At 34.2% G+C, this 11,119-nt stretch overlaps 1 protein-coding gene across 1 annotated transcript; it reads right to left on the reverse strand.

The window, feature by feature from the left end:
- Window positions 1–5,832: 5,832 nt before the first annotated feature.
- LOC150109187 (mucolipin-3-like) lies at window positions 5,833–10,640 on the reverse strand. The gene has a single exon (XM_090406098.1). The coding sequence runs from the start codon at window positions 10,372–10,374 to the stop codon at window positions 8,455–8,457; it is 1,920 nt and encodes a 639-aa protein (XP_090262224.1). The 5' UTR covers window positions 10,375–10,640; the 3' UTR covers window positions 5,833–8,454.
- Between the last annotated feature and the right edge of the window lie 479 nt (window positions 10,641–11,119).

The following is an 11,119-nucleotide window of genomic DNA, read 5'->3' on the forward strand; positions in this document are numbered from 1 at the left end:
CAAGATATTATTGATGAGATCAGAATCAATCACTACAATCCAGAAACAAAGTATTGATCACAAGAATGGATACATAAATCATCTCCTGTATCAAAATAACCAGGGTTTAAAATCAGGTATAAATCTTTTAGTAACAATCTTCTGAGACAGTGAAGACATTTTTTTTAAATTCAGACCAGATAACACCAAGGACAAGTATCACAAGACTTTGAAACAACTAATAAGGAACTCTAAAAAGAAAAAAATAACTTAAAATCAACAATGCTAGCCTACATACTACTCACCAGTGAATATGTCTTGCTGTCCATGAAATTTTATACTGAAGGAGAAATTATACTCTTGTTTTTATTTATTTTGCCCACAAGCTAAAGCAGATAAAAGTTTGCAGATAAAACATCTTCGCTACTATAAATCTGTATAGAGAGCAGTTTACTTCACATCAAGTTATCGAGAACATGCTGTGCATTAGCTGACTCCCATCAGAGATGTGTATAATGCTATAATAATTTTTCATAGGACAAAGTATTTTAGACTGAGATCTCATCAGTGAAAGTGTGTGGCTATAACCTTAGAACTATCTCAATGGCAGAAAGTCATTTCAAACAGCCTACTATCAGAAAAGGAAAATTTTCATAGGTGGGAATTCACATAAAATGATATCACCATATTACTATACTCTACATTTGAAACAGCTGGGACGAATTTTTCTGCTGGGTTGGAAATATGATAAAAAAATCATACTGTTTTCATCCGTATTTTAGACATGAAGTATGATATTATTATTATTTTATTATTATTATTATTCCTGATACCTCCAAGGAGTCCGAAGACTCATCGCGGGAGGACATCTTCAACTGTCTCTACACCTTACCTCTACTACGAATCAACGCCATCTACCGCCCACCTCCAACACCACCACAACTAGTAATTTTTGTCTGTAAATTGCGTGTGTTCTGAAGGGCCGATTTGTATGTATGCGGGATGAAAAACCCGAGTTTCCGGGAGAAAAAACCCTGCTACCTCCGTATGAGATCGGCTAACTCACCATCGATTGAAATCGACCAGATAAAGATTCCTCCCGTCGCGACGAGAATCGAACTTAGGCCTATTCCAATCGAAGGGCGCAATGTACCGTCGTTCTTCCAATTGCGCTACGGAGGCGCTTATCTTCACAACTATGTTACCTATATACAGTGCTCCAGAAATACAACTTAAATCTACTTCTTTGAGTGCCATTTCTCTGCTTTCCAATCATTAAAACACAAACAATGGCTGGCCAACATCTCCTTTGCAATTCAATTGCAAACTCGCTCATCCTGCTTCTTCTTCCCTTCCTATTTCTGCAACTTTGATAAGATTTTCTTTTATATGTGAATTCTCTCAACAAAAGGTTGTGAGCCTATAGCATATAAATCCTCACACTGGGCAAAGGAATGCATCTATCACCTAATATTCACAAACTCGCTCCCAGAGTGATCCCTTGTTCTATTCTCTCCTGTATAGAAAAATTTCTTTTTGCATTTTCCTATGAAACTCCTTTAGTAACTTGTTTATATCATATCCCTCTTTTTTGCTTATCAACCTGCTAATTAGAGAGTGAGTATACTATTTCCACTCAGTTCAACCAGGCAGGCACATTAATTCAATCAATCAACAACAACAACCATGGGTTCAATGCCTGTAGGCATCTGATGCCATCTTGATACGATTCTTCCATTGCATTCTATTTTGTGCAAGATTACTCAGTTTGTGTACAGAGTTTCCACACCATTTGACAATGTCAAATGAACAATGAGGAAATCTATAGAAGAATACAACCAAAAGAAAACCCATTCTCTGTTTGGGATTCCTCTTTTGTTCTTTCCTTCAATCATCCCAAACAGCAGCGTTTTTAATTTCCTCTAATCATTCATTCTACATATATATATGGCCAAATAGACATTGTCTCCTTTTGATTATTTTCTGGATTAGGTTTTCTTTTGGTTGTATTCATCTATAGATTTTCTCATTGTTCACTTTCTGGATCCAGCTTATTCTCAAGTTCTATAGCACTTCTTCTTGAATGCTAATATCCTCCTTTCAGATTCTCTCAGGAGTACCAAGGCCTCACATTAATAGAGCATGCTGCTGAAGATACAGGTTTCTACAATACACAGTTTGATGTATATCTTTATAGCTCAGCTCTTCCATATTTTGTCCATGGCTTTTAAGATAATTGTTGCTCTGGCTATTCTAATTTTTACCTCTTTTTTTGGGTCCAAGTCATGTGTCATCCAAGATATGTGATGTGTTCCATATTTTCCAGTTGAAATCTGTTTATGGTAACTTTGTTTAATAACTCCTGTTGTCCGAATATCGTTTTAGTTTTTTAAAATTGACATTTAGTCCATATATCTTTCCTTCTGCATATAGTGTTTGCAATGTCCACTCCAGCCTTACTGTGTCTTCTTCAATCAAAGAAGAGGTAGTTTATTCTCATGCCATTTATTGAAATGCTGCCACCTTCTTTAATCTTATCTAGTGCTCTTCCCAGATGTGTGATGAAGATGATTAAATTAATGCCTTTATTAAATTTTCTAAATAATACTGTCTAGATAATTGGGAAAAAATTAAATACACATAAATCTGCAATTACCTTTAAGTCATATACTCCTGATTTTCTAATTTCTCAAAATAAATGCACTCGCTGTCAACATAGCCCACCTTTCTAATAAGCAGGTTACTTTTTTCATCATCATATAAGAATCTTCACAGAGTAATCTCAATACAGAGATCATCAGTTTCCTGATATATATCCTCGAAGGATACAGGATATATGACAGTACTACAAGATTAATTCTGTATTATTAATATGTCAACAATTTTCCTCTAAATTATTCTATCACTTGCCAGCACTCTAGTATTATCAGATCTTATATTTCCCTCTTTTAGGACATTTCTAACTGCATCAATTCATTTGGATCATACTTTTCCTCTGGTTCTCTTCCTGCTAGGTTGGCTCAAACACCTTTTTTGCTAACTTTTCCCCTTCCATTTTATCTAGTGAGCACATACCACTTTAGATAGCTCTGCTCACATACTCTTCAATACTAAAAATGTTGAGTTCATTCCTAACATCTTCATTTTTAATGATTCCTCCACTCATACCATCCATTCACTCCACTTCAGAACGCCCATATCTGTGGTTTCCAGTCTTTACCCCAGTTGGGTTAGAAATGCTATTCCTAACCCAACTCTCAAATCCATAAGGTAAAGTTGGTTTGAACACTGTCTTGTATACTGCTAGTTGAATGGTTTGGCTAATTTCTTATTCCATATAAATTTATTTAACTGTCTCCCAACAGTACCACCTTTTGCTTATAGCACTATCTATTTCCAAATTTAATTTTGTCATCTTCACTAAAAACTGTACTTAAACAGCTGAAAATATTTTACCTGTTCTATAGGATCACCATTAAGAATTAAGCTGTTCATGTTCCTCCCTATTTTCATAGTTCAGTGCAGAAGATCAACATTGTTAATGATTATTCACACATACTCATCATACCTCTTCCTTATGCTCCATAAAATGCACTTCTTCAGAAACCCATTACTCGTTCACCCCCTCTCTCTCAAAAAAAAAAAATAAAATAATAATAAAATAAACAAACAAACTAATAATAAAAAATAATCAGTCCTCATATTCTTATTCAATTGTTACCCTCTGTTCTATCCTCTTGTGTTAAGTACAGAAAAATTTCTTTTGTTTATCCTATGAAATCTCTTTAGTAACTCATGTGTTTGTATTATATTCCTTCTTTACCACTTACTCACCAAATGGTGTAATCCACAAACCTTCAATCTATGCATCTTTGATTCACAGGCGGTTATCATTTTGACCACCAGTTCTGAACACTCTCCAGGAAAACAATGAAATTCAATTTGTGCAAAGAATAGTCCAGATGTGGTCATATCAAGGTCTTATGAAAAGGGCCAATAACTTCTTCATTCCGGTTATTTTTTAAGGCATGATGATGCCTTAAAAAATTCACTGTTTTTTAAGGCATCATCATCTTTGTATTATTTAGTCTACTTTTGTAATATTTTTGTTGAACTTCTTGTCCACCACTACTCCCACATTCTAGCCAAATTAATTTTTTGATTTGCAATTACATCAATTGATATGCAGTTTGTAAGCTACTCAATTCATTGTGCATAATCTTACATTTTGAAACATTCAACTAGCAACTAACATGTTTTTCTCACACTACTGTATTCAAATTCTACTTCAGGTACTTTCCAGCTTCATTTATTATTACCTTCCCCGACGACCTCGAGAAAAAAAAAAAAAAAAAAAACTTCTTTCAAAAAATCATGAGTTTAGCCCTCCACACACACAGTATCAGATTCCAATCTACTCATTTCTGAACTCTGGCTTAATAAATTTTTTCAAACTTAAACCATATTTCAGAAATACTCACCAGTCTATGATTTCTTACCTCTGCTTGGCCACATCCTCTTCATATAAAACAATTATGTTCTTTCAATCCCTTTGGAAGCTTCTAAGTACAGAGACTTAAACAACGTGAATATAAACATTTCACTTTCTTGCAATTTATTGTAGCACACTGGTAGACACTGATCTAATTTCATTGCTGTACATCTTGAGATTTGCAATAACTCAAGACCTACAATTTATCACCTCTTTTCTCAAATTTCTAGCAACCAACTAGTCACTGTTAACTCCATGTGGATAATACTTTAGTGATAACTAGTAATTCAATTATTTCTTCCTATACTATCTTCCCACCATCTGCATCCATTCTTTTACTTGCTTTACAGCAAAGAGCTCTTTAGAATTTCCTTTAGTCTGCTTAGCTAATTTCCTCTTATAATATGATTACTTTACTTACCATGTTTGTCACCCTTCATGTCTATGTTTATGAGCTTGCTAATCACATTTTTTATTCATATCATATCCCAGTCCTACAACAACATTTTCTTTTTATGCAGCTTCTCTTAATGAAGCTACTGAACCATTTAACACAGCTAATTTATCCTAAATCTAGGAATGGAATTCCAGAATTTCTCTCTGAAACACTCCTTGCTCATTTTCTCAGGCACTGTTAATATTGTTCCCTTGCAATCTGATGCTTTTTAAGTTTGCTATTACTGCTCTGTATACTCCTTAATTAAAAAGTCAACAATTTCAATCATCTTTCCAGTTAATATTGCTTGATCACTCTCCCCCACCCCTCATTCCCATTTGAAGAAAAGCTGCTACACTTTTGGTTATGGTTAAATACTGTACTGGATTTGATAGCACTAATCAAAACCTCCAGGTGTCTTCCATCACTTGCTGTTCATGTAATTATCCCTCAATGGTTGCATAATTTCATTCCTCCAAGCCTTTTGTTCCTTGTAATCTACATAGTTAAAGTTTGCACAAAAATAATTGTGACCTGTGCTTAATGAGTTAATTTGCAAATCCATTTCACCCACAGGCTTATAACAGTGACCAATCCATGATAGATGATCTCAAATGCACTGTACACTACAACCTAGCTACTGGCTCTCTTCCCCTTTAGTCAGAAATTCTTCCATCTGATCATGAATTGTATTTAAATAAAACTATACTGATATAAGGCACAAAATGAATAAAACAATTTGGAATGGTTTTTGGTTGTACAATATTACCAAAAGATAAAAAATAAATTAATTAAAAAAAAGAGAAAAAAAGAAACTAAGCCACCATCAAATCAGATAAATTTCATGTATCTTTGTTTAAGGAAAAAACGCAAGTCTAGAAATAATAATTAATTTCGTTTAATTATTAAATTATCAGACTGCTATTTCATCTTTATGGAGGCAAAGATATACATATTCTACATATGCATACTGGCACAGCAGATGAAGATAAAAACTGAATGTAACAAGTCCTAGCTTGTGACTATGGGTGCAGCATTAGCTGTTCTTCCTGCTTGTCCAAAGTATATTAGTTTGCAAGAGTAGGAAATATTGTAGACACTAGGTTAATCTAGATGGAGAGGATCATTTGATGGGTGATGGTAGCTAATTTTTGGTATGAACTCTCCATCATCTAGATAATCCTAGTGTCTACAGTACTGCCTGCTATTGCAAACTACCATAATTTGGATGAACAAGGACAACAGCTTACATTCAAGTAAATGAAAATAGTTTAGATAATGGACATAATTCCTAAGTAGCGGTTCTTCTGAGGATGGCAGACTACACTAACAGAAATCACTAGATGTCATGAGGGAAACTGCCATAATACGCAGAAGCAATTAAAAATTTATAAGACTATTCTAGAATCTGCCAGAGCACAGCAAATTTCTCCAAATTTAAATAAATATAGCTGCCTCACCTTACCCAAATTCTGGAAGGTGATTGTTTTGAGACCATCAGCAGAACAAGAAAGATCCCATCACCACATTTATAGCAGACACCAGATGAGACTTCAGGATTCCACCTTTTTATAGTCTTTGTCTATCTTCCTGCTGATGTGATTGCATGCATGTGTGATGTTTGTTACCAGTGCAATAACTATCTTTGTACTAGTGAAGACACCTTGACAACCAAGATGAAATATTGACCTAATAATTTCAAATCATCAGCTAACGCCTTTTTGTTCCCGTATAGGGAGTAGGAGAGGCCGTTTTTAAGCCCTATCTAACTTTTGGAGACTGAGTGGGCAGTTCAATCTCCACTGGTAGCCAATCAGAGATAGTAGGCCCAAAGCTATCACTAATTAATCGGCACGCAGTGAAGAACGCGGCTAGTAGTGCCGCCATCTGGTGGTCCCTAACCCTATCACAATATATTTAATGTCTAAAAATAGTGTGGGTTCAACAACAGATTTTCTCGAGTTTATGAGATGAAAAAACCGAGTTTCTGGGAGGAAAAACCTGCTAGCCCGTGCTACAGATTGACTAACTCTGGAACCGGTCTAGAAAAGGCTTAGAAAAAGTTCCTCTAGTTGGTGACTAGATTCAAACGTCTTTTGTCGTGCGGGCAAGCGCTGTAGAGTGCAAACGCCACTTTTACTGAGCTACACAGGCTCTTTAATTTAATAAAGTTTATTATCTATCAATGTGCATCTTCTTCTGTAAACACAATTAATAATGCCTGTGCATCAGATAAACATCAGAGTATCTATACATCAGATAAACGAGATGGGAGTTTCTAGGTTTTATCCTTAACTTAAAAAAATTAAAAATAAAAATTAAATATACATATATTTAAAGTGATGGTCAAACATAAGGAAGGTAGGGGAAGGGGAAAAAATCTGTCTTCCAAATTAGTGGCAACTTCACTTTTATCTATAAATTTAAATATAGTAATACAACTTTATCCTGAGGCAAGTCTAAATATTTTAATGAGAAATTTATACCATGGTTTAGACTTATCCACAAATTAGATACGTAACTGGTGAGGAGGAGAGTCAAACATAATAATGGCCAACACAATTAAGGTATGAGGCTAGGATGTTGTTTATTAACTACATCACTGTGGATGGTTTGCAGGATAAGAAACTGCCTTGTGTATGAGACCAGCTAACTTTCCTTCAGCTGCTTTCATGACAGTAAAAGACTAATAGAGTGTGGAGGTTTTGCTCCTCTCAAACACTGGAGAGAAGCAAAATTTTGCTAAATTGCACAGTGAAAGCCATAAACAAGCCTTAAAAAAAAAAATCATAAAATCTTTCTCCCAACCAATCAGAAGCACTCTTAGCAATTCACATCATTCATTTCAACTCCAAATGTACTAAACTTTTCTTCATGTTCTTTGTTCATTCTTCTGTTCTGTTTCACTTCTATTTCTTGAAAAAAAAATTTTTTTTTTTCTGTACTCAATTTTCAATCTATGCATGGACAGTTTCAAATGTTTGACAGCCTTCTTCTGCAAAAATTAAATATAGAATATCTTTAAAAGATTTCACATTAAGATATTTGAATATTTTCTTTATTTCAAGATGTTGCCTGTTCATCTTGGTTTGTGCTGATTCAAGCACTTGTTCAAATCAGTTTTGTTTCTTAACAAAACTGCCATTATAACTTCAAAAGCTTCTGAATATATACTCATCCTGAAACTGCCATAGAAGGTCATTTTTTTCTGTGGGAACTGGAGGGGAAAGAATAAATAATCAGGTCACTGAAATGCTGAACCAAGAAAATTCACAATAGTAAGATCACTAGCAGTGTGTGCACATTCTTAATATATTTCAAATTATCATAACAAAGTACTGATTAATAGATTTATGCTTGATAATCTGAAATATATTCTATATTTCTTTAAATGTCAATCTGAAATGACCATCTTAAATGTTACCTGGGCTTAAGAAATAATTTCATTAAAATAAACTTACTAAGAATTAATTAAACCTCTGAAATAAATATACGATTACATTAAAAAAAAATGTGCTTTGCTATCAAACTATACACAAAAATTTCATTACAAGGAAGTATAACCACTTCTTCTAAAACACTTGAAGCAGGATAATGCAGATATAAATGACTTATGTGCACAATCTTCTCTATATACTTCACTCGAAGCATCATCAGTGCATTCTGAAATAAACACTTCAAGGTCAGATTGGGGAAAGCCATTCTGAGAATAATCTTTGACTGTTTCATAGGAGTCCATAATAACAGAAATAAACAATGAGATCACAACATAAATAAATAAACTGATAAAAAGATATAAATAAATGCGACTAAACCACCATACCAGCAAACTATTAGTATTTGTTATTGCAAAGGTGGCATACAGATCATCACCATTCATCATTGCAAATAAGCATTCTGATGTTGTACTCAAGGTTCTAAATTTAATGTGGTATGGTCCTAATACTACCCAGCCACAGAAACAAAATCCTCCATATAAGAGGAGTGCACAGAGCATAAATCGCAAAACATTAGGCAACGCTCTCTTTAAGGTCAGAATGATGATATTATACTTTGGAAAGAATCCTAAGTAACGTAATATGCCTATCCACACCAAAAGATTTCCTGCTCCTAACAAAATTGTGCAAGTACTATACTGATCACCTTCAGTACTCTTCATTTCAATTTGAATTTTTAATGCAGATCCTGTGATAATTAAAATATCATTGACAATTATCATGACATACCATAAATCTAAAAATTCCAATTGATCTGAGATGCAAAGTGCTTTTCCAAAATTTTTACGGAAAAAGACAACTGTTTTCTTACACAGTTTTTGGGCTCTATAAATAGATCGACAACAGAGTAACAGAGAGAATAATGACAACATAACCACAATGCCATTCAACACTTGTCTCAAAAGATAATCTAATTTGTCATATTCTGCATACTCAACATTAATATTACAAGTCAGTTTGTCAGAGTTTGTATTAAGAGTAACTGGAACTTGTCCGTCATGCTGGCTGTTATCATAACCAACGGAAATTGTAAAAACATAACAATCAGGAGAATCAAATTTAGTAAGAGATTTTAAGAACACTGTTTTTAATGAAAAGGTAAGATTAGCTTTAATGAGGCGATCAAACTTAATTGAGCTGTTATTCTCCATTAGAAAATTTTGGATAGCAAAATTTTGCCATTTTTCATCTCCTGGAGGATAAAGGGTAGGAATTTGTAAACATAATTCCTCATGTGTATTATCAAACATAAGAGTTTCATTAAAGGTCCATATTTTCCCTCTTTTGTAGTAAGTCTTGCAAAATAACAATGATGACATGCTACCATCAACACTGTTATAACCATAAGATCCCAATGCAATATTTGTAATATTTGAATATTTTACGATAACGTAATTTATATTTTCATAAAATTCAGGCTTTGTATACACAGCATACGGTCCTGATGCAGGTGGATAAGATACAACTTCTCGCAAGGGATCCCAGTTCTTCAAAAATATATGGCGAAACGTCATACCAGCATCCAATTTCTGTTGTTCAAATTTTGAACTGTCAGATCCAAACACCGCAAGCTGAAGTGTAAAAAATATTATTTTAACAACTTGTAAACCAAGTTTCCATGGAAGTCTGCCTTTTGCTTTCCATTTCTCAATTGGATTCATAAAATAATAACGTAATTTGCGTCTCATTCGATCATGTAAAAGCGATGATGGGAGATTTGACTTTGCTTTATCATTTACGCTTGAATCATGCTCGCGATCACTATACGCACATTTTATTTTTTTCACGTTTATTGGTTGTGCATTAGATATACATCCATACGATATAGCACATGGTTGATGTTGAGAACTCGAAAGAAGGCTTGATAATTCTTCTTCGTTTTCTTCTACTACAAGTAAATCGCTTGTGTGGTGACGTTGCCTCGCAGGATATTTCACTGAAGAAGTTGAGAGATTCCTTTCGGACGCCATTTGCGTTACAATGAAAGCACATTACAACCACTTATATAGAAAAGTAGAATAAACACGTTTGGAAGACATTTATAATAGCTTATAAGTTCAGCAACGCAAATACCAGTAACAACATTACAGATGAACAGCGCACTATATCAACAAGACACACGATTAATTTAATGACACAACCCACTTAAAATCAATTTACATTTATCAGATCACGTATCACGTTTAAGCAACTACAAAATTCACAAGGAAACACCAAGCCAATCGAAAGAAACCGCTCCACCCATCCATTTAGCACTTTTCCTTTCATGTCTCCCTAGTGTTCGATAAATATGCAGTATATTTCTAACACAAAGAAAAAAAAATTGCATTCCTATTAAGGCCATTAAGATTATTTCTATTAGTGGTTTCTTACTGATATGCACAAGAAATAATAGCAAATGGTCTGTTTGATTTTCAGATTCATGTTTTCTTAGCCATAGTCATATTTTATCGAAGTCACCACTACCACCACCACCACTACTACTACTACTACTATTATTATTATTATTATTATTATTATTATTCAGCAAGAGGGTGATGACTGGTTTCTTTGCATGGAGGGTGGTTGAACTATGGAAGCCAATGCCTGATAGAGTGGTGAGAGAAAATGGTCAATGATTTTAAGGAGTGGTATGATAGACTTTGCATTTCCTAGGAAGGACCTCCCACAATGAGTCTTGATAGACTTTGTGTTTCCTAGAAAGGACCTCCCACG

The sequence above is a fragment of the Typopeltis vanoorti genome, chromosome 2 (assembly GCF_054136105.1).
Source record: "Typopeltis vanoorti isolate ZY-2024b chromosome 2, IOZ_Tvanoo_1.0, whole genome shotgun sequence".
NCBI classification, from domain to species: Eukaryota; Metazoa; Arthropoda; class Arachnida; order Uropygi; family Thelyphonidae; genus Typopeltis; species Typopeltis vanoorti.

Excerpts from the sequence above, each read along its gene's own strand:
- LOC150109187 (XM_090406098.1), bottom strand. The coding sequence starts at position 10,374 with ATGGCGTCCGAAAGGAATCTCTCAACTTCTTCAGTGAAATATCCTGCG.